This window comes from Lepisosteus platostomus, chromosome 20 (assembly GCF_059453375.1).
Source record: "Lepisosteus platostomus isolate fLepPlt1 chromosome 20, fLepPlt1.hap1, whole genome shotgun sequence".
Lineage (NCBI taxonomy): Eukaryota > Metazoa > Chordata > Actinopteri > Semionotiformes > Lepisosteidae > Lepisosteus > Lepisosteus platostomus.
In genome coordinates, this window is record NC_142630.1 from 8,776,370 (window position 1) to 8,799,851 (window position 23,482).

The window sequence follows — 23,482 nt, forward strand, 5'->3', positions numbered from 1 at the left end:
GGGAAGCTAGAAAAATCTAGCATGAAAGATGATATACCGGGGGAAAAAGGTCAAAGCAACTGGCGGACAGTGTCTCTGTGTGAGGTTTACGAAGCTGTTCTTACCCAGGCTCTCTGGCTGTGTTGCAGGAATCACTCTGCCATCTGCCTTCTCTGGTGTCTACTACCTGCTGTTCATTGGAGTGTGCACCTGGTGGGCCTGTCACCTCCCCATCAGCCCCCTGGGCTTCAACGCACTGTGTGTGATGGTGGGCTTCTTCACAGCGGGACACCTGGTCTGCCTGTACCTCTATCAGAGCCCCTTTGCCCAGGAAATCTTTCCCCCCTCCAGCCTCTGGGCCAGGTCAGTGTACGGTTTCTCCTGAGCCCTGTTATTGAGAGACACTGACACTGTAGGGGCTGCGCTTGGACTGAAAGATTTTGTTTTTTCTGGATTGGTGATGAAATTCCATCTGATGTACTGAGGAGTTTTAGTCATATTTTAAACGTGAAAACAGGAGGCAGGTCAATCAATTTCTAATTCCCCTGAGAACTGCAGAGTGATGGAAGAGGGGACGGCCATTAACATTCCACACATAGCTAAGTGCATTCTGGAATGCCCGTAGTCCAAAGCCTGCAGGCACCTGACCTACCGTGAGTGAATGTTCCTGTCCCCCTTGGTCAGTCCCACTGGATACCTCAGGCCCCGATGCCAATCTGGCAGGCCCAGACAGCAATAACTGGAAAAACAGGGGGTCTTTGTGCAGACTCGGGTGCAGGCTCTATACTCTGTGTGTATAAAAGCCTTTTATCTTTTTTGCCTTGTGGAGAGGGAATATCCCTCTTTCATGAAATCTAATCTTAGGCTCAAGTTTGATAGCACGAGCAAGATCTATCTGGAGTAGAGGAAATGAAAATGTCTTACAAGTTTGTGTTTTGTTTTTCTTCCCATTACAATTATGAAGCAGTGTGTCAGCATTATACGGTATATGTATCTTCCAAATTCTTTCCTCAGACTCTTTGGCCTGAAAGAAATTCTAAAGCCTTCCAACTGCTCCTCTGCTGCTGAGCTGGTCTTGAACACGGATCACGATTGGCCGGTTTATGTCAACCCAGGGATTCTGTTCCTTCTGTATATCACCGTGGCAACTCTTCTGAAAATGGGACGCCATTACTCTTCTGATAAGGTTGTCACACCTTTATTCCTTCTGGACTTGTTTTCTGATGACGAGTGGTTAGAAGTCAATTTTTATATCCAGGACATTGACATTTGAAATATTCCTTGCTTCCAAGACACTGAAGGATTGTCACAGGATGCTCCATCTCTGTGAGAGGCAAGAGAAGGCCTCTGTTCATGTCTTTATTGATGACGTTCAAACATGGGTCACAATATTCCAGATCCAGGGCTCTTCTGGAAATGTATAACCTGGTAGTAAATGTAGGCTGTCTGCCACAACTGCAGTTCTCTGACCTCTTCTGCCTCATGTTGACCCTTTAAAGGAAATAAAAATTGAATTCCATATATGTAGAATGACCCTGGCAGGACTGCCCTGTGTTTCTTGGGCTGAAGAGGTGTGTCCTGTTTTCAGAAGGACGAAGCAGGAGTGAGGTCCAGGATGTCCCAGGACGGTGGTGGGGGGGACATGGAGCTGAGGTCGTGGGTCTCCGGGCGTCGAAGTAGTCAAGACGAGACGAAGGTGAGCGAAGTTCATTACTGCCTTGAAATTGGATTTCAGACCTCTGAAGCCCAGGGCTGCATCCTGAGGTTAATCACAGTGTCTGAACAATAAAAGTCACATCTAATCACTGTGTTCAAAATTAAGAGCTGGTTTCATACAGTGTGATTAGCACTAATGTAGAACTAGCTACATGTTAATTTAGGTAATGTAGTGTAGGACTAGGGCTAATCGGTGCTTGTGAAAGCAGCCATTAGTCTTTTTGGTATGCATTCAAAAGCCTGCATGGGAATCAAGGGCAATATAGAATAGTGAATATGGACATCTGTATCTCTCAGTGAAATGCCAGATACTGTATGTCTATCGTTGTAAATGACATCTTACCTTTTGAAATATGAGTGTAGGTTAATTGAGATGTAAAATATAATGTTGTATGTATAATTATATTAAGTATGTTTCAGCATTGAATTTAATTTTTAAGTTTTTTTTTTTTTACCCTAAATCATATTTCAGCTGACCTCCAAAGGTTTTAATCTATCAAAGATTCTGGACTGCGACTTTGGGTTGTAGGTTTTACATTTTTCATTTGCTGACATTTGTTATTTCAGCCAATGCTCCTCTCAGCCGGCGACACACCAGGAGCCAATGCAGAGACGTCCAGAGTTCATGTCATGAACGGATCAAGTCATCAAGACCTAGGTGAGACCTTCCCTTTCGGACAGTGTTAGTAAGACATGAAGCTAGGATTTTGCTGGTGGGTGGGTATTCATTTATTTTCATTTGTTGGAAAAAACTGTCATCACTGTAACATCCTCTATTTCAGGGCCGAGTGGAGCCCTTGGACGGAATGTGGACAGTCCCTGGCAGATTGTGGGCCGAATGGTCATGCAGCAGAGCTATGTCTGCGCTCTTATTGCAATGATGGTACTTTTTTCTTGTTATTTTTCTATATCGAAACCTGATCAGAAAGACTACAGGTTAAACATTACAAATGTTAAACATTGAACACAGATATGATTCTATTGAGCTGCTAAAATTGGCATTAAAAATTGAACATAAAGAACCACAGGTTTCATGTGTCGGATGAAAGAATCTGAAAGCTCATCTGCATTTACTTGTCTATTGCATCTGAAACATACCTGCAGCATACACCACTCAAGCAGTCGAGGAACAGTCAGGAGGCCTTCTTCATTTGCTTCAAGTTTATGCAATGATCACAGTGATTCTTCTTTCAAATTGTTTTATCTGTGCAGTAAAGGAAATGTTCAGTATCATTTTAAATGCGAGGTGTCTTTGAATGGCTGATTTCTTGCACGGTGCACTGAAGGTCTCCAAGCACGCAGGCACACCTCAGTTACTCTCTCCCTGTGTCTGCGTACTCCCGCAGGTCTGGAGCATCACTTACCACAGCTGGCTGACCTTCGTGCTCCTGCTGTGGGCCTGCCTCATCTGGATCCTGCGTGCTCGGCGCCGTTTCGCCATGCTGTGCTCCCCCTTCATCCTGCTGTACGGCCTCTCCCTCTGCAGCCTCCAGTACATCTGGTCCATGGACCTGGAGCCCGAGTTGCCCCATCGTGTCGGCTCGATGAGCCTGAAGCAGCTGGGGCTGGACCGCACCAAGCACGCCTGTCTGCGCCTGGGAGCCATGGTGAGAGCCCTGAGCTTCCATACAGGCATGGGATGCTGCGTGCCCTCTGAGACGTAAAACTAGAAACCCTAATAGGCTTGCTTATACCATAGGAATGCCTGGCGCAGTATTGCAGTGAGCGCCTAAAGCATGGCTGATTGTGTCCTTGCATGAATTTCAAACGAAATGAGTGAATTGTGAGTCGCTAAAGAAAAAGGACCACTAGGAAAAACCATTTCAAATGTGTGCTCTTTTTTGTGCATGAAAAATAAAGCTATTTGTTAAACGTCAGAATGAATCAACAACATGAATCATCTTAAGACTTCAAAGTCTGTAGTAAATGATGTGGTTAATTGACATTTGATGTTAATCATGCCATCTAATATGATAGCATGTATTGCGCACTGTGTCTAATTTTCAACATTTGTGTGATAGATGCACAGTAGTTAAAACGTGCTCTGCAGACCTGTTAGGAATATCTGTCAGGACTGTGGGATTGTGGGATGGTATCCAGTCGCAAAAACAGCACCTTTCTTTACACAGCTGCTCTACACACTCACGTTCTGGCTCCTCCTGCGTCACTCGGTGAAGGACAAGTTCACCAGGAAGAAGAAGACTGCCTCACCTTTGCTGGAGGTCACCACAGGAGGTGCTGGTGAGACAACAAGGATATTTCGTACTTTGCAAAGGAACAAGTAATAGGTTTATTCCATGCTGAAAAAAAGAAGAAAGAGAACACAACCTTTCGGCCGTGGAGCCTTCTTCAGGTGTTAAAGAAGGCTCCACGGCCGAAAGGTTGTGTTCTCTTTCTTCTTTTTTTCAGCATGGAATAAACCTATTATTTGTTCCTTTGCAGCCTACGCATACTGACGCAGCTACCCACCTGAACTACTATTTCATACTTTGTTTGCCATAAAGAGTCATGGTTTCCAGCTACAGTATATCTGAGTCGCCAGTTTCTGAGTTTTGCGCATCTGAAACGCAGGACTAACAGCAACACCTGTAATGGCTTAATATTCCAATATTGAATTAAAGGCACTAATTGGGGTTCCACTTCATAATGTACAATAAATGAAAGATGCAGTACAAATGAAAAAACAAATGAAAGATGCAGTACATCTATAAATGTAATTATAGAAAATATTTATGTTTTCACATAAATTATGATTATAAAATAACATATACACCACAATTAAAAATTGTTTGAACAATATGATGTAATGCAAGAGGCAAGCCGTCGTCCAAATTATTTAGAGTCTTCCTTTTGTTTGGCTTCAGAGACCAGTGGGCAGAATGAGTCGGTGCTGAAGGTTCTGGGCAAGATGGTGATGAGTTGCTATGCCAAATACTGGATCTACGTTTGTGGAGGCATGTTTATCATGGTCAGCTTCGCTGGGAAGCTGGTGGGTTACAAGATCGTCTACATGCTGCTCTTCCTGCTGTGTCTCTGCCTCTACCAGGTAACCTCTCAGCAGCCCAGACTAATTTCACCCTCTGCTGGAGGTGGTCTGTGCTGTATCCTCACTCTGAGCTCTTCCCCAGATGTACTACACGCTGTGGAGGCGACTGCTCAAGGCCTTTTGGTGGCTAGTGGTGGCCTATACCATGCTGGTCCTCATCGCGATATACACCTTCCAGTTTGAGGATTTTCCCGGTTACTGGAAGAACTTCACTGGGTTCACGGAAAACCAGTATGTCACTTGTCTTTTTCTTAATGTGTGGATAGGAATATTCAAAAATCACAACTGTGATCAAATGTGCTGCCAGTGTGAATTACTTTAGTAATTAGACTTACCAGCTGAATTGTCAAGTTTTGCTTCTGATTTACTTTTTTTCCCCCTTTCTCTATATCTGTAAAACAGGCAGATTTTTATACTTCCCAACACAGACCTGTCAGGTTTAACTGGTATTTTAGAATAAAATAAAATTTAGTAGATGAGTGCCAACAATGAAGAAGGAAGAACATGGGAAAAAGTAGAACAGTAGTCAATATCCAAAATGTTTGCACAGCCGTGTGTAACAAAGTGCCTATTGTTATAAATGTAGTATCTCAGATCTCTTCAAAACAGTTGGTTTTATGTCTTCTACGTCCATGATGAAGCTGAAGACGGGCACCGTGTCTGATAATGTCTCCTCTGTACCCTCTGCAGACTAGCCGATATCGGTCTGGAGACGTTCAAGCTGTCGGAGCTCTTCACCAGTATCCTCATCCCTGGCTTCTTCCTCCTGGCCTGCATCCTCCAGCTGCACTACTTCCACAGGCCCTTCATGAGGACCACCGACCTGGAGCACGTCACCCCGCTACAGAGGCAGGGATCCACTTGCTGTTCTAGTCTGAGGCCTAGCCTGTCTTTCCTTTCCCTGTATTTTCCCTGTGTGTCTGTCCATCTGCAGCTGGGATTGGTGACCTGCAGCCTGTAACACACGCACTAGCTAGTACCTCGACGCTTTGTCCTTTCACCAGTCCTGCAGCTTCCCTGCTAGTGCCAGTTTCTCCTTTTCTCCCTGTCTGCACCTTGGCATGCCCCTTCTGATCTGTCTTTGATTTTTTACCAGTATGGGCATCAATCATCAATCAGAGGAGCGTTTCTTAGTCTTTATTTGCGTTTGTGACCATCACGGACTGATCAGGAGCTCTGGCTGTTTTGTTTTTGTGCAGGAAGAAGCTGAGCTGCGACTCCGTTGTCTCGGAGGCAGCACAAGGCGAGGTGCCTGAAGAGGAGCGTCAGATGACTGGACTGGACGATGACCAGTCGCAGGAGGAAGGTAAAAAAAAACCCTCACAGAGCCAAACCAGTACAGCAGCTGGGTACTAATATTTAGTTATTTCCTGCTGTTTGCACATGTGGTGAAAAGCTTTTAGTGAGCTTTATTTTCAGACCAGATGGAAAAGGTGATTGAGCATTGTAGCGCGTTTGTTTTTTATTTGCAATAGTGTATCTCAGCCTATCATAATTAGATCCATACACTTTGTTCTTAGGTTTGACAAGCATAGGATAAAAACACTCGCTGCGTTAATCAAACAAATGGTGTAACTCTTTACTTTTGCGCATTGTCTCCACAGCAGCCATGCCCAGTAAATGGGACTTGGTGATGGACAGGCTGATGGTGCTGTTCAGGAAGTTCTCAGAGATCCTGTCTCAGGTGCAGGTCTTCATATGGAGGGTCCTGGAGCTGCACATCCTCAAGATTGTGGCCTTCTTTATTGTCTGGGTGGCGCTGGGGGAGGTGAGTTTTTCTGAAAATAACAATGTGTTCAGAAACAAAGTTGCCCTGATGACGTTGGGGGGAGCAGAAGGGTTCTCCCATTGATAGACCAGTGTCCTGTCTGAGGGAGGGGGCCAGAATCAGACGCTCTCTTGTCCACTTCATACCATGGAAACCCAGATAGTTTTGCCTGAATATGGAACCTGCCTACAGATGAGCTTGAAGTACATTTTTAAGGCAGAGCGCATTTCTGAACTTTCTGGGGGGCTTCAATGGTAATATGAGCCAGTGGTTGAAGTGGTGGTTTTGAATGGCGTGGCGGTGGTTTTTTGAACTGGATTGCCATGTTTAGCTGTGTGTTTCTGTGCTCAGCCTTCGGTGATGAACCTGGTTCTGGTGCTGCTGTGGTCCTTTGCCATGCCCTACTCCCGCTTCAGACACATGGCCTCCTGTCTGTCCACCATTTGGGTCTGCATCATCATCGTCTGCAAGATGCTGTACCAGCTCAGCATCGTCAACCCCACCGAGTACTCCAGCAACTGCACAGTGGTGAGGCACGACTACTTAATTCCCACTTCACACACGTACACTGGCATCGGCATACCCCTACACTGTTGTGATATTTGATACATTGTTTTTAATACTAAATTCTGGGTTAACCTTAATGTATTCTTAATTAATTAGTCTGCACTATCCTTGTTTCTCAGGCTAGGCTTTGTTTTGTTTTTTCCCTGTAGCCTAACAGTACTGAGACCAATCTGCAAGAAGACGAGATCCGGAACTCGATCCTTTACAGACGGCCAGTAGACCCAGCTAACTGGTTTGGGTTCAGGAAAGCCGACACCGCCCTTGGCTACATCAAGGTGCGTTACACCTTCTGGGTCTGGGGTCGTTAAATCACTCCCTGCGTCTCATATTAAGAAAACCGACTACCTGATGTCTGAAATCTGTGTTGGGAGCATTCTGTTGACTGAAGGTTGGCATGAAAGGAAGCATAGCTGCTCTCTCAGATTTTTAAGTGAATTTACAGTCCTTTATGAAAAAGTCATTGTCTCAATTTTTCTTATGTGCGGTAATTCAAAGACGTCTTTTAGCACAATCCATCAGCATTTTGGGTAAAGCGGTTAAGGAAGAGAAAGGTGGCGTCGAGGCTGCAGTTCTGGTGCTCAAACCATGCCCTGTTGTGTCCCCATACAGAACCACCTGTTGGTGCTGATGTTGCTGGTTTTTGAGGCCACAGTGTACAGGCATCAGACACACCACTACAAACAGCTGCAGACGTCTCCTCCAGCCATTCAGACTATCTTCTCACACAGTTCCCAGGAGAATGTGGACCAGGACCTGCTGGGCTGCTTGAAGTATCTCATTAACTACTGCTTCTACAAATTTGGCCTAGAGGTGCACCTGAGTGACAGTCTCTTGACTACAGCTGTGCTTCTTTCTGCTTCTCTGACTTCTAAATTTGCCTTTTCTTCCTGCCTATGCTTATTTTTTCCCCTCACTACACACTGTACAGCGCCTTGCACCTTAAATAATTTAGGTTTGAATCATGACTTTTCTTGCTTATTATCTACTTGTTTCTTTTTTGCTTTTGAATATGTGGAGTAGCTTGTGTATATAATAAATATTAATTGCCACTTAAAAGTGTTGCATCTTGACTGCAAGATTTATTCAGTTCAGTTCAATTCTAAATACTTTATTCATCCCCCATGGGGGATACTTTAAAGCATCTAAACATGAAAGTTATGTAAGACTCTGAATATGTTTTGAAAGACACTGTAATACTGCATAAAAAGACCAAGAATGACCAGATTCACTTTTCATTTTTAAAATGGATATCCAGGGTGGAGAAGTAAAATAAAATAAGCTGTGATCTTCTTTTCTAAAAAGACTTCTAATTAAAGTAGAAATTTGAGTAGCTGTTTAATTACGAGTTGGAAAAGCGATAAAAGTAAAAAGTAAAAGAAAACCATTTAGAAAAAAGTCTGATGTTGTAAAATGTAAAAATAATCCATGACAGTACTATAAGAGGCTGATTTGTTGGCTTTCATGAAGTGTTGGTTCTGAAGCCCCAGTTTTCTTGCCTGTTTTTTTTTTTAGATTTGTTTCCTGATGACGGTGAATGTGATTGGCCAGCGGATGAACTTCCTGGTTATTTTACATGGCTGCTGGCTGGTGGTCATCCTGACACGACGCCGGCGGTCTGCTATTGCGCGCATCTGGCCAAAATACTGCCTCTTTCTGGTCTTGTTCATGATTTACCAGTACCTGCTGTGTGTGGGCATCCCTCCAGCACTCTGCATAGGTGGGCATAGTGTATGGTAGGACAGTAGAAGAGCTCTTTCTTTTTCAATTCAGGTGCTAGATGAAACCACTTAGTTTATATGGTTTAGACACTGGCCTCCTTCTGCAGTTGTATTACTTCATTTTTTTATGTCCAGTGGTATATGCTGTATATACCCTATATATAATGCATAGTGTTAAACTGCTATAGATCTAAAGGATAGTAATGTTATTATTTTATTTGAGTGAATAATCTGCTGTGGAAACTGAAAACATTTTGACAGATGTCTGTGTTAAATGTGATTCCTGTAGATTACCCCTGGCGCTGGAAAAGCACCGTCACCATCAACTCTGCCCTAATCAAGTGGATTTGTCTGCCAGACTTCTACACCATCCCCAACTCCAGTAACCTCATCTGTGAGTCTTGACACTGACTCCTGCCTGTTCTCTTTATCAGTAGCTTAAATATGGTTGCACTTCCAGACAACATCATAATTGCAACTTAGCTGTTAAAGTTAATAATTTATCAAGCCAGAATAACCAGGCAGTAAATGTGATTTTAAATGATACTTTTACTCATATTCTCATGTGGGCCACAAAATGGAGCAATGCTTAGCAGATTCAGGACTCTGAAGGTTGTTGGTTTAAATCCCAGGCGCACTACTGCCCCGGCACACTGTAGCCTGCTACTTCACTTATTTTGCTTCAGTAAAATACTCAGCTGTCTAAATAGTGTAAGTGATTTGGAATAAAATAATTGCTAAATACATTATCTTAATTATGCATGTTTATGAGATCTGATTTCACAATGTGAAAATGTCTCATATCAATGTGAAATTTCTGGTGACAGTTAATGAGTTTCCTTACTGTCTTTAGAGCAGTGATTATAAGATTTTGGTGTGATTATATATGCCATGGCGTTTATATAGCCAGCAGCTATATCACCTTGCGACTCCTGGGTAAGCTAAGGTTGCTGCTGGAAGAGGTGTTAGTGGGGCCAGAAGGAGCTGCTCACCCTGCGGTCTGTGTGGGTCTTAATGCCCTAGTATAGTGACGGGGACACTCTACTGTAGAAAAGGCTGTATAAGTGTAAGGATACTTATATTATCATTTATATTTTACAGAAACCTCCTAAATAAAGTGTCCACACCCTCCTTCTCAGTTGTAACCCGCCACTCGCTCTCTCCTGTAGGCGATTTCCTCCTGCTCATGTGCGCCTCCCAGCAGTGGAAGGTCTTTGAGGATGAGAAGACGGAACTGTGGATGGTGTGGGCCGGGGAGAACCGGGAAGAGCTCATCCCCACGGCAGGAAAGAACTCCAACCCTGTGCCCAATTTCGTCAACTGCAGGTATTTCGTCAACTGGCGTCCCAGCGTTACTCCTCCCAGGGAAAGGGTTACCGTTCCGAAGTAGGGATGGATCCTGTCAGATCAGCTCTGTGTTCCTGGCTAAGGCCGTATCTCCTCTGTGTCTTGGCAGGTGCTACCTGGACATGGTGAAGGTGGCAGTGTTCCGCCACATGTTCTGGTTGGTGCTGGCTGTGGTGTTTATAACAGGGGCCACACGTATTAGCATGTTTGGCCTAGGCTATCTCATGGCCTGCTTCTACTTCCTGCTCTGTGGCACCGAGCTGCTTCTCAAGTCCACGAAGACCAGGCTGGTGCTGTGGGACTGCCTCATCATGTATAATGTGGCTGTCATCATCTCCAAGAACATGCTGTCTGTGAGTAGGGCTATGTACTCACAAAGCCTCACTACAGAGGTTGCACACTGTTATAACTAAAGCTGTCTGTGGTGTGTCTTCCATGATATCACATATGAAACATTCTTTGCATTCCTGCTGAAAACAAATACTATAATCCATATCAAAAACATTTCTGGTGCCAATTAGAAATATTTATTCTGAAGTTATATTGTCAGGTATGTGTTACTAAGCAGTAGATGTTTGGATTAAAAAAATAATTTGTATACGAAATCACACAGAAATGAAAGAGAATAGGTTTCATTGTAGGACAGAGATTGGGGATTCACACTCAAGCTCTTCTTTGACAAGGTGTTTTTTTTTTTGTTTGTAAGATTTCCTGTCACCAAAACTGTGTCTCTACATATTTTGTATCCAGTGAGATTCATCAGAATAATCCTGGTGCATAAAATCAGGCAACCAGACTGGCAGATTAATTTATCAGTTAGTAAGAATCTAGTCGGACCACTTCCTCGTTAATGAAGTATGTGGCTGTTGTCCCCACAGCTCCTGTCCTGTGTGTTTGTGGAGCAGATGCAGACTCGCTTCTGCTGGGTCATCCAGCTCTTCAGCTTGGTGTGCACTGTGAAGGGTTACTATGACCGTGAGTGTTCAAGACCCCAAGCCCTTGGGCCTGTTGCTCAAGTGCTTAGTGATGTATCTGTATGAAAAGGAGATTTAAAAGCTAGTTTCAGAGCAGTGCTGTTGTTCTTTGGCTGTTCTCCAAACCCAAATTTATTCGCCCTTTTTTTTACATACCAGTGTACAGGATTTCCTGTGATTCTTTTGTAGAAAAAAGAACTTTTATTTCCATGAATGCTCCAGGCTCTTGCTCTGATGGGAATTAATTGTGAATTGTATGTTAAAATAGAAAGGAAATGCAAAGCGAAAAAAAAACATCAGAAACAATGCCCTCAAGAAACCGCTGAAGTCTGTCTTGTCTTTGCGGTGATCAGCCAAGGATCAGCAGTATGAGCAGGAATGTGTGCTTCCGGTGGAGGAGGCTGGGATCATCTGGGACAGCATCTGCTTCTTCTTCCTCCTGCTGCAGAGGAGAGTCTTCCTCAGCTACTACTTCCTGCACATCGCAGCAGACCAGCAGGCGTCTGCCCGACAGGCATCTCGGTGAGTACGGTACACCGCCACAGGGCCACAGGGCCAGACCTCAGCCCCAGACGTCCATACAGACTGGTACCTGCCTCAGGTGCATAGAGCAAACCTGTAGGCTGTTCTATGCACGTCTACAGGGCAGAGGAAGCCAAATACCAGGCTTCCAGTCTAATTGAGGTGCTTAGCACAGCCACCTATGTAATTATTAAATTAAAATCTTGCTAATCAAGCAATTAGCATGCTTTTTGTGCCAAACACTTTCACTGCAATGCATCAGGGAGGCTGCAGTCTGAGTTGCCAAACTCAGAGATGACTCATGAGTACTGCAGTAAAAAGTCACTAGAGAAAATTTATGCTTGAAATATTCCTGATTAAATAAAGGAAAAAAATAAAAAGAGCCCTCCGTGCACATTAGATGCACAATAAATGTCCTGTGTGAGCTCTGTGGTGTAGGAGTGAATTAGCTAGTAGGGTATGCTGTTGAGTATCTTCTGTTTCCTTATAGGGGCTTTGAGCTGTTCAAGGCCAGCATCGTGAAGAGCATGAACTTTCACCACCAGGCAGAGCAGAAATCCCTGACCCAGCTGAAGAGACAGTGAGTCCCACAGGAAGCACACAGTTCCGCACATGAAGACCATGTCTCTGTAGATGGTGTTGCTAATAAAATCTCGGATCTGTGTCTCTTCCCAGAATGGAACGGATTAGGGCCAAGCAGCAGAAATACAAAGAGGGGCGCCGCTCCTCTGACACCAGTGCAGGACCACCAGGTATACACCAGCCATCTCGGACACTGTCAGTTCTGAAATGGTGTCCTATCTGACAGAGAACACTGACAATTAGAAAAACAATTCTCATGTCTAATCAGCTATTGTTGTGAATTAGTTTTTGTGGAGACTACAATTAATGTTAGTACTTTGATTTTACCATGTGATAAATGTTTTTAATGGGGTTTTTTTTTTGGGGGGGGGTTAATGAGGAGAAAAGGGGGAGAGGCACAAATTATACTTTTAATTCCTTGATTTTTTTATGCTCTAATAACTAATAAATGATATTTTGAATATGAAGATTGTTCATCCCAGCAAAGTATTGAAGTGTAACCATAACTGTCTACCCTTTTCACTTAAATGTACTAACTATACTGTCTTACCTTCTCTCAAGCTTGTTCCCTGGAGCTACATTAATGCTTCTTTTCTATTGGGCCTGTTTTTCACTTCTAATCACTAATTCATCTAGGATCATATGCCTGTCTAACCCTACAGTATTTGCATTTACACTCCTCTTGGTTTCATATTGACCAGTCTCACAGAAGGGGGTGCTGGCAACTGTCGGGACTTAGACTTCAGATTAGAAAAAAAGTTCATTTTAACAGCGAGAGCTACCTCTTCATGGGCCGGAGGGTGTGGTGCTTTAATACATTTGTTTGCAGATTTGAGGACTTTAAAGGGCCTGATAAGGGAGTAAACATTTCAATGTTGACCTTTCTAATGCAGTTTATCCACAGAGAAAGGCTCTCCAAAGGTGCGATCCTCTTTTTTTATGCTGCTTCAAAACCACCACAAAGCTGATATATCCTGTAGTTTGTTTTTTATTCAGGTGTTTGTTAATAGCTCATTGCTATGGGGCTCTTTTGAATGTTTGTTTTTACCAGCATCCCCCAGCATGCGCGCATACCTAAACTATATTGCTGACCAAAGGACTAACAAGCGTACACTTTAATGCATTTGCCAACGCTAAAGCAACTCCGGGCTGCAACCCTTTCCCAGTGTGTGCAATGCTGTGTCCATGGAGGACAGCAGAGTATCTGAGCCACTGAGATAAAGCAGATGGCCTCTCTCCTGTTTAACAGAGCAAGAGGTGGGCAGAAAGGGCTCCAAACAGAGAAAGAAGTGGTGGCGTCCCTGGCTTGATCATGCCACAGGTACACGGTGCTGAAGGGACTGTACTGTTGTCCCAGCCCCCTTCAGAGCGGAGTGTGGGTGTTTGTATGGTTGGACCTCCTAGAAATCTGTGCTATGCTCTCTCAAGAGTAACTGCTGCTTCTAGTCTGGCTGAGTGTGTGATTATTTATAGGAAATCGTGACGTTCCCATCCCATTTTGACATCAGGCTACACTGTACTTTACTTAACTTCATTTCCCATTCGAAACTCCACCACCCCAAGCTGCCCTTTCTCATTCCAGAAGCTTGAAATTGTTCAAGTGGCTCTGAAATGAGATTGCTCATGGTTGACTTAATTTCTTTTAATGGAAGCGTTTTTTGGGTCCTCCAGCGAAGAGGTGATGCAAGTTCACATGAGAATTCAGTTTCCCTAGGAAAATGTGTGCTGGACCTTAAGTGCCTTTCAGGAAAGTGAATCATTCTTTTAGCCGCAATATAATTAGAAAATAAAATGACATTAACACTGGGCGTTAGCCTGGTATGTTAAGCATTACTTAAGCTCTTCCGTCTCTTATTCTTTACTTTTAAGATCAGATTCTACATCAGTTATACCAAATAGTGTATTCAAGGTATACAATATCTCCAACATTTTTGATTAATTTTATCTACGGTTTCACTCTTGGGCTCTACCAAAAAAATTCTAATAACTAACAGAGTATAAACCCTATATTGAACTCCTAATCATTCATTTCACATTTTCTACATACATGTGTGTACGTGTTTTAGACATTACAATCCTGTATATTTTTCAATTTCCCCTCCGTTCTGTCCACTTCTGACTTTTGTTGTCCCTGCCCTCCACATGAAGCTGGAGTGAAGCACAGGTTCTGCAGGGTGTTTAGGACACTGTGGGTCCCCATTGTTGTACCCTAGACTAAGACTGCTGTCTTACCGAACTCCAGGTCATTGGAAATGAGAATGTAGTGAGAATTCACAGGTAGAGTAAAGGAATATAAAGGAGTAATGTGCACTAATAAAGCTGTTGTGTCCTGTCTGTGTGCTTGTTTGCCCCTGGGTCCTCAGTGCTGCACTCGGGGGAATATTACTTGTTTGAGTCTGACAGTGAAGAGGAGGAAGAGCTGCTGACAGAGGAGCAGAAGCCCTCCAGACAGAGTGCCTTCCAGGTGAGCCCCCTTCCAGCAGCTCCCCAAGAGCCAGGGGCCACACCAGCCAGGTTCCCAGCCTGGCGCCCTGAGCAACTTTGGGAGGGAGGAAGGACGCCTGTCATTGCATTGTTATTGTAATAACGAAGATTGCAGCTTTTGCGATTATAAGCTAATCATTGATTTAGAATCTTTAGGAAATGGCAGTAGCTTGATTCATTTGTTCCCTCTTTTGTTACTGGCTGTACTTCTCGCGTACTGTACTCAAGCACCTTCGATTGCTCCCTGTCCCCACAGCTGGCTTACCAAGCCTGGGTGACCAATGCCAAGACGGCGCTGAAGCAGAGGCAGCAGCACCAGAAAGAGCTGCAGAGGCTGGAGAGCGAGGCCAGCAGGGAGGCCAGCCCGGAGAGCTCAGGTCAGCTCGACAGACACGCCCACTCCCACGCTGCAGACGCACAGGACTGTGTGCACTCCTCCAGCTCTTTTCAAAGGACTTGTTAGGGCTGAAACTAAGCGATTTTTTTCATTCGTAAAAGTGCTTTTGCCTTTTTTTTGCATTTGGTTATCTGCTGCAAAAACAAAAAGTGGGAATATCCTATTACAGGTGGCATCATCCTGTATAAAACGGTTTTGCCTTCAGTCCGATTGTTCTCCCGAGATATGTCTTCCATATCTCTGGTATCAGCTGCCTGGTGTTTATAACCCTGAAAGAAGCAGTGATTAACGTGGGAATGGCAGATGTGAAACTAGGTTTCTGTTATACCAAGCCAGCCTGGGGTAAACTACATGTTTGGCTGGTTTCCCAGGATGGTGAGTTGGAATGTGTTTGTCACAGGTGAAGGAGAGGAGTGCCAGTCCAATCCTGTAGACGTGGTAGACCAGGAGGTGGTGGCGGAAGAAGATGTTGACTCAGGTATCTGTCAATATGTGTCTACACCACACAAGGCGCTGAGAAGTCTAGACCGCTCATAAGTAATATGTGTACCATTGTCCTAATGTCCTAATTGTCATAATGTCCTAATGAGTGGAGCAATTCTCATTGAACATGCAATTATTGATGTAAAGTGTGATGTAGTTTATTTCTATAATATTTACAACAAAGTAAGTTGCAGCTTATAACAAAGCTGATATAACTATTTTATGTATTTTGCATTATGCTGACTATATGAAAATGGTAGAGTTAAAAGGTTACTGGGTAATGTTCTTAAATAGGATAAAAAAAAACTTTTGCTTAGTAAAAGGGGAGTTCTGTATTTTTTTAATTGCCAGCAAATGTTTGTTCTCTCACCTCTTCTGATAAACCTGAAGAGATGGGATATGGATGCACGTTTGTGTGAATGTTGGTGTTAATGACGTCGGGGGCTGACCGTGTGTCGCACTCCCCTCGCCCTGCTGCCTACAGAGAGGAGTGACATTGTGCAGAGGATTCTGGGCGTTCTCAAGTTTCTGTGGGTGCTCTTCCTGGCCATGGTGGACGGAGTGACGCAGTGGCTCAACACCCTGACCAAGCAGTATGTGGACACCTCGACTGTGCTCTGGATTGAACGCAACGAGAACAGTCTGCACACCGACCAGGTGACCCGTCACCTGCTGACCCGCTCTTTTTATTGAATCGCTCCTCACCAAATTGTCTCAATTTCAATTAAAACAAATACTGTAAATCATCATTATGTTTATCTTATTAAGGAAGCATTTATAAAAGTCATCACATTGGAAATGTGGTATTTTAAAATTTTGTAATAGTTTAGGTCCTTATTAATTATTTTATTAGCAGTTGTACAATGTGTAAATAACTGGTTTATGGTGTCCTGAACTAACCTCTCATCCCTCTGTGGCACTGTTTGAAAATGCTTTCCCAAAGATGATTTTCATTCCCTGCGAGTTAAACTGTGGTCCAAGCTATAATGTAAAAAAAACAATAACTCTATCCAGGTGTTCTCATTTCATGGTTATCTTCCCACTGCTGGTATTGCTCTCCCATGTCCCATGTTCATTTCTGTCTTCTGTGTTTTGCTTATTTAATCCTGTTTTAAATTCTCATTGTCTTGATCCATCTCCCCGACCCTGAACTAACCTCCAGTCTTGAGAACTTGTTGTCCTCTCCTCACAGGCCCCTCTCTGACCTCCTCTCTTTACGCTACAGCAGGGATGCCTCAGGGCGGAGGGCCGGGGCTTTCGGGACAGTGAGACCCCCACAGTGGAGACGGGACTGGACGAGCTGGACGCCGACAACCTCAACAGCAGCAGCGCAGCAAGGTCATTACATCACCAGGGCACGGCCCCACCACAGCCAGGCCACAGGAAATGTACAATAAACTCACCAGAAACAGCAATAAACAAACAAAAAATTGTACTGTGGCCTTACTTAAGGTGGAGGTTCCTCCATGTACTGTGGAACCCTGCACTTCTCCCACACTTCACAGAAGCTGATGCCTTCCCCCACAAACCACACCAACCCCCCTCACTGGCTTTTGTGCCCACTTATCCACCCGTTACCCCCCACCGTTCATTACATCCATAACCTGAAACAGACGCTTCACTAGAGATAACATTTGGAATTCGATTTCTAGGACAAGGCATCTAAAGAAAAGCTCCTAAGCTGTTGTAAATAATGTTGGTAAATGGGAATCCATTTCTCTACAGTGGATCCGAGCTGGAGGTACTGATGGACTTGGAGCAGACTACCCCTCAGACTACCGGCTGCAGCACGACACCCATCAGCTCGGTGCCCACCCTGGAGCTGGACCCGGAGCCCGTGCCTCAGACCATCCTGCGGCGCCGGACCAGGACAGCCAGCGAGATCCTTGCAGAGAGGAGCCAGCAGGAGTCTGACGGCACGAGGTAGACAAGAGGCTTCTCTGCAGGGCAGTGCTGCAAACAGCTGATCTTCTCAGCACAGGTGGAGGACTTGAGGGCGTCCAACTCCTCTGATGTCCACCTGACATACTCCTGATGGTTTCATTTTTCTTTCTGCAATATGGTTATAATATGTTTATCACCAAAAGTAAATTGTTAATTGCTGCAGCTTTCCTAAAATCAGTTTAACTACAGATCAGAGTTAATGCAAGAGACTTCCTATCACCTAGTTCTTTTTATAAGATATTCTCCCTGACCCTGTTTTTTGTATTTCTGCAAAGGTTACTCCCACCATTTTATAAAATCTCCTGGTTAATTGAGCTTTTCCTAGACAAGCATACAAATAGGAACATAAACTAGGTTTTCAGCGATTTACAATGAGATGTTTTGAAAGGATAATTAAGATTAAACAAGCTTAATTGTACACCAAATACAGTTACATTTCCTATGCCATCATTACTATGCAGTAGTGTTGATGGAACCTCATCTAAAGTGAACAGCTATATTTATTCACCACTGAGAGATACCGACTTTCAGCAAAGTTCAACCTGCACCAATTCTCACTCGGTTCTCTACCCGGAGCTTTGCACCCACAATAACGCAAAATTCAGACCTTATGTCCTTTGGGGATGACGCAACATTAGCATCCTGTTCACAGCTGTTGTTCAAATTAGGAAAATACAGTACATTGTACTTTAGAATCATACACATGCTCACCTATGAGGACTGTTCTTGCATTTAATTAACTATGTTCCTAAGGACATTTGTTTAAAAAAAAATTAACACACTGAAGCTACGAACCTGACAGCAAAAAGGAAGTAAAAGAACAATATAGGCTTGGATAATACAAGTGATAGAAAAATCCAACAGAATATCCAAAGATACTTCCCAAAGAAGAATACAAAACTTGTAATTCACAATGGAAAAGCATTCAAAAGCCTACGTGTGCACTACTTCAGATATGTCCTTTATGTCTTGTGTTTGTCTTGGCATACTGCAGTGATGTTTGCAATGGTGTGCTGCCAGTTTCAGAGTGGAACCTTTGTATGTTTCAGGGAGTCCATCAGCAGGATTCTCGAGGAGTCTAAACAGTTCTACGCTTCTCAGAACCGGGCTTTCAAGCTGCTTTTCGCACTCTATAACCTGCTGGCCGCCAACTCGGAGCTGGTGTGCTACTTCATCATCGTACTCAACAACATGGTGACCGCCTCCATCATCTCATTGGTCCTGCCCATCCTCATCTTCCTGTGGGCCATGCTGGCTGTCCCACGGCCCAGCAAGAAGTTCTGGATGACCGCTATTGTCTACACAGAGGTCAGTCCCACCCCCGAAGCAAAATCATCTGGGTCATTTCATAGTTAGTAACTAATTGATGCAATGATCTCATCCGGCTGCTTCTTGAAAGAAGCCAGGGTATCAGCTTCAGCGATGTGGCTGAAGAGCTTTTTCCAGCTGTCTCCCTCCTGTTTCTCTGTCCTGTTCTCGGGTTTTTCCATGTAGTTTCCAGTCGTGTTGTCCAGCTTGTGTTCCACTGTTCATTTTGAAGAAGTCCACTGGGTTGACATGGCCTGCGCCTTTGAGGATTTGAATAGTTGTGTCAGATCCTCTCGTTATTGTCTCAGTTCAAGACGAAAATGTTTCCTTCAGCCTGTCGGTGTACAGTATATTGATGACGTACCACTCCTTATAAGTGGACTCCATTTGCTTCTTATGTAGTATTTTAACTCATTTTTATTCAGTCAAATGGTACCAAATGAACTATGTAAGTGAGTGCTTTTCTTGCAGGCTGTGCTATAATATATACAGTACCAGAACGTTTCTAGTGACCTTTTTTAAAGTGCATCTGGGAGTGCTTGGAAAGAGGCTTGCTGTTTGTGTGTTAGTTACTCTTTGCGTTTCACTGTGCTCACGTCCTGTCCAGGTGATGGTGGTGGTGAAGTACCTCTTCCAGTTCGGCTTTTTCCCCTGGAACACGTACTATGAGACCAAGCTGAACGAGGGCAAGCCGTTCTTCCCCCCTCGCATCCTAGGGCTGGAGAAGACCGACAACTACATCCGCTACGATCTGATCCAGCTCCTGGCCCTCTTCTTCCACCGCTCCCTGCTCCAGGTGCGCGCCGTGGCCCGGCACAGGCGAGAGCGATGGGTCAGGACAAGGGGAACGCAGAGAAAAACGAACAATTAGCTGTAGTGATTGTACAGTTGACAGACTTGCTTTTATTCCAGAAACATTGTATTTATCTTAAAGGACCTACCAATACTGAAAATTAAACAGCAAAACTGGAAACATTTTTTGTCACAATCTTAACAGTAAAAGTAATATAAAAATGCAGTAAGCTGTTTAATACACCACATCTGCTGGTATTATATTAACAGCATGACGGCTATTATTATAATTACTATTACACTAGAGGCATATGGACTATAACTGTATAGCATATACTGTTGTGCTTCCTAAAAACAAGGCCTTTTTTTGTTATCCTAAATGATAATACCATCATTAATAGCTCCATATGTGGTATTTGTGTTTCCTGGGAAAGTTTGCCTGGAAGCTTATGATGGGGCCCATCATAGTTCTCTTTGCTTCGGCTCCGTTTCCGGGTCTGACAAATGGGACCATAATGTGCAAAATCACTGGAGCTTCATGCTATGCAACTTTAAGCACTGTGAAAAGCCACTTTTAAAGGCACTACATTCTTGTAACTTTTCTGTACAGCTACAGTACCTTAGATTGTGTTCTTGCCATTAAATAGGATACATATTGCTAAAATTTGGTAAAAACCTCAGAAGTATAATAACCAGGGAAAAAGTGCCAGTTTTAAACTGCAGCGATGAGTCCTTTATGGTCTGTGGGTCTCTCTCCAGCGCTACGGTTTGTGGGATCAGGATGGCAATCTGGAGGAAAAGAAGAGAAAACAGTCTGCAAAGGCAAGCGGAGAAAGAGAGGAAGCCCCAGTGAGCCCTGACCCCGGCCAGACGCAGATACAAGAAGCCACACCAGGCCCTGATGAGACGTTAGAACCAGATCAGAACCAAGACCCATCCGCCAGCCCAAAACCCCCAGACCCCCCAGAGCTAGAAGAGAAGGCCAAAAGCAGAATTCTTCGCTTCCGCAAAAAGAAACCACAGGCCCAGGGTGGGTGGATAATACACACTTACAGAAGTCCGCGCACTAATGCATCACTTTTGTGTGGACAGCTGCGAATTGTTTGTTCTCTGAAAGGTAAATATAGTTGTCTTTTCATCCTTAGATGCAAAAGAGACCAAGGAGAGCTCTCAGCCAAAGAAGAAACTGAAAGGACACCGCAGGGAGGTGGCCAGGAAGAGGCTGAAAGTGCTAGGCGAGAAAGTGAAGCTGGTGTTCCTCACACTGTGAGCATACTGTTAAATATCGGCATTAAAAATCATGAATCTGTCACTAGCTTGCCATGTAAGCAAATAAAGATTCATAATTTCCCCCCCCTGAAGTTGGGGATAACCAAGCATTAGTCAAAAGTAGCACATTGTTTCTCTGGAGAAAGTAATAATCATACCAAAAATGTAGACAAAACAAATTCCTAACAATGATTTACTTATCTGCACAATAGTCATATTATAGACAGATAAAAATAATAAGTGGGTTTCAGATTCCCATTTGGTTTAGACAGAAAATAATAGAAATCTGCCACTGTTCTAAATACACCAGCAACTCCTTAACTGACCAAAGACAGGGAAAAACACTGCATCCTAATAAAAAGAGATCCTTCTCAGGACTAAATCGCCCTCTACTCAGATTCCCACAAGTGGGAACCAATTTCCCTATTCTTACAATGGATGTTATGCACAAGACCTTCATGTGGGTGTTATTATGAGTGTTCCTGGTATTCTTTCAGGATACGCAATGTGTACAAACCAATCCATGGATTCTTCTACAACATACTGCACACGGAGTACCATGCGGCGACAGACGTCTATGCACTGATGTTTTTGACAGATGTGGTGGATTTCATCATCATCGTCTTTGGGTTTTGGGCCTTTGGTGTGAGTACCACATCCTCAAGTTAAGAATATCCAAAAGTCCCGACATCATCTTGAGAGCGTGCCTCCAAAATTCACACACTAAGTCCAACTTTGAACGAGGATTTAAGAGTCTGTATTTAAGCTTTGGGTAGTAGGGATCTCATGCAAGAGGCGTGAAAGGTAATTGGCTACAGACACCCCCAGTGCATTTAAACTTCACAGAGAGCAGGAGTACAGAATGTGGGAGTTAAGAGTCAGTTGTAAATAATATACAGTAGTCTGGTTATTTTTCAGCCTCAGCAGGGAAATGAACTGGCATCCTGCTAGACTCCCAGGACAGTTATCCTATGGTTCTGCTATTAATTTCCAGCAGAGGGTGGTAGCGGTAGAAGTAAATATGCCTTTTTCCATATGATAAGTAGGGATCGCCCATTAAAACCCTATTCAAAGGGTCTGACAAATGTCTTTGGCTTGACATCCTGTATAGAAACACTCTGCGGCTGCAGACATTGCCTCCACGCTGTCAGAGGACCAGGTGCCTGAGGCCTTTCTGGTGATGTTGCTCATCCAGTTCAGCACAATGGTGATTGACCGTGCCCTCTATCTGCGCAAGACTGTGCTGGGAAAACTGATCTTTCAGGTCCTCCTGGTCTTTGGTATCCATATCTGGATGTTCTTCATCCTGCCAGCTGTCACAGAGAGGTGAGGAAAGGGGAAAGGGGTGGGTTGGTCAAGCAGCACTGGTACTGGCACAGCCCTCCTGACTGCGCTCTTGGGCCACAGAGCCTCAACAGCTCATTTCAGCAGAGGGTGGCCATGAGGGTCAAAAATATTTTAATTCCAATAACAAAGCAGACAGCTAATTGAGTAGCATTTCCTACTTTTCATGAGTACTGATGTAAATGTTTATCAAGCTCAATCACATTCATTTTATTTTAATGGTAGATTAACTTAAAGTGACACTCCTATTAACTCTCCGTTTTCTGTTCACAGGATGTTCAGTCAGAACCCTGTGGCCCAGATCTGGTACTTTGTGAAATGCATCTACTTTGCCCTCTCGGCCTATCAGATCCATTGTGGTTATCCCACTCGCATTCTGGGAAACTTTCTCACCAAGACGTACAACCACCTCAATCTCTTCCTCTTCCAGGGGTGAGTGGATTTATACTGTACAGAACACCAGAATTTTATGCCAGGCAAAGTCTGCAATGGGGATCACTAAGATTGATCAGTTGTTTTTTTAATCAGAAACAAACATCTGCATCTTCACTTCCAAGTGGAACATTTTAAAGTAATTCAAGTTATTGGAATATCTTGAATGTGTGGTTATCTGGAAATGTAATATTTTGCAGTTCAAATTGGAGGCTGTGAGCTGTTACACTGACCGACCTCCTTAGTTATTCTTATACAGTAGTGTGAGGTATGATGTCTTCATTGTAGATCTATTATGGCACAGTTTATGGTAACAGGTGTGTTGGCTCTGTCACTTGACTCAGAGAAGCCTGCCTTGTGGTGCAGGAGTTCTGAGAGTCTGAGAGTTCGGGCAGTACTGTAAGTCTGGGAGGATTACCTGTGTTGCGATTCCAGGTTCCGCCTGGTTCCTTTCCTGGTGGAGCTGCGTGCTGTGATGGACTGGGTCTGGACTGACACAACCCTGTCTCTCTCCAACTGGATGTGTGTAGAGGATATATATGCCAACATCTTCATCATCAAGTGCAGCCGTGAAACCGAGAAGGTACAGAAAGGGCACCTTGCTTTCTGACTCCTGGCTGGGTCTTTCTTTGACCTCTCGGTGCTTTTAACCACCTCATTGAGCATCTTGCTTTATTCTTAGGTTACATGGCAACATGATGGTTAGGTATGCACATCAGACATTAGCAACTCTTTGTGCAAGTTTGTAACCAATTAAGCAAGCATATGGTGTGGACAGATTTAGTGCAATAATTCAAGAAAGAGCTTGAT

General features: G+C 43.9%; 1 protein-coding gene across 5 annotated transcripts in view; it reads left to right on the forward strand.

Moving 5' to 3' along the window:
- The window catches only part of piezo1 (piezo type mechanosensitive ion channel component 1 (Er blood group)), a 76,064-nt gene that overhangs the window by 45,736 nt on the left and 6,846 nt on the right, over positions 1-23,482 (forward strand). Inside the window, exons 7-44 of one of the 5 annotated variants that reach the window (XM_088613577.1) lie at positions 129-342; positions 994-1,165; positions 1,568-1,675; positions 2,263-2,353; positions 2,478-2,578; positions 3,042-3,302; positions 3,825-3,936; positions 4,560-4,741; positions 4,824-4,972; positions 5,432-5,590; positions 5,941-6,047; positions 6,346-6,509; positions 6,861-7,037; positions 7,226-7,351; positions 7,686-7,886; positions 8,589-8,793; positions 9,084-9,188; positions 9,964-10,120; positions 10,251-10,494; positions 11,020-11,116; positions 11,469-11,637; positions 12,128-12,217; positions 12,313-12,389; positions 13,469-13,540; positions 14,583-14,683; positions 14,960-15,080; positions 15,501-15,578; positions 16,068-16,240; positions 16,809-16,921; positions 17,309-17,506; positions 18,577-18,835; positions 19,443-19,631; positions 20,387-20,657; positions 20,773-20,893; positions 21,394-21,541; positions 22,008-22,222; positions 22,514-22,672; positions 23,108-23,255. In XM_088613577.1, the coding sequence (XP_088469703.1) occupies positions 129-342; positions 994-1,165; positions 1,568-1,675; positions 2,263-2,353; positions 2,478-2,578; positions 3,042-3,302; positions 3,825-3,936; positions 4,560-4,741; positions 4,824-4,972; positions 5,432-5,590; positions 5,941-6,047; positions 6,346-6,509; positions 6,861-7,037; positions 7,226-7,351; positions 7,686-7,886; positions 8,589-8,793; positions 9,084-9,188; positions 9,964-10,120; positions 10,251-10,494; positions 11,020-11,116; positions 11,469-11,637; positions 12,128-12,217; positions 12,313-12,389; positions 13,469-13,540; positions 14,583-14,683; positions 14,960-15,080; positions 15,501-15,578; positions 16,068-16,240; positions 16,809-16,921; positions 17,309-17,506; positions 18,577-18,835; positions 19,443-19,631; positions 20,387-20,657; positions 20,773-20,893; positions 21,394-21,541; positions 22,008-22,222; positions 22,514-22,672; positions 23,108-23,255 (5,834 nt within the window). The remainder of the gene's footprint in view (positions 1-128; positions 343-993; positions 1,166-1,567; positions 1,676-2,262; positions 2,354-2,477; positions 2,579-3,041; positions 3,303-3,824; positions 3,937-4,559; positions 4,742-4,823; positions 4,973-5,431; positions 5,591-5,940; positions 6,048-6,345; positions 6,510-6,860; positions 7,038-7,225; positions 7,352-7,685; positions 7,887-8,588; positions 8,794-9,083; positions 9,189-9,963; positions 10,121-10,250; positions 10,495-11,019; positions 11,117-11,468; positions 11,638-12,127; positions 12,218-12,312; positions 12,390-13,468; positions 13,541-14,582; positions 14,684-14,959; positions 15,081-15,500; positions 15,579-16,067; positions 16,241-16,808; positions 16,922-17,308; positions 17,507-18,576; positions 18,836-19,442; positions 19,632-20,386; positions 20,658-20,772; positions 20,894-21,393; positions 21,542-22,007; positions 22,223-22,513; positions 22,673-23,107; positions 23,256-23,482) is intronic. The other 4 variants (XM_088613579.1, XM_088613578.1, XM_088613580.1 and 1 more) reach the window with 4 other exon arrangements.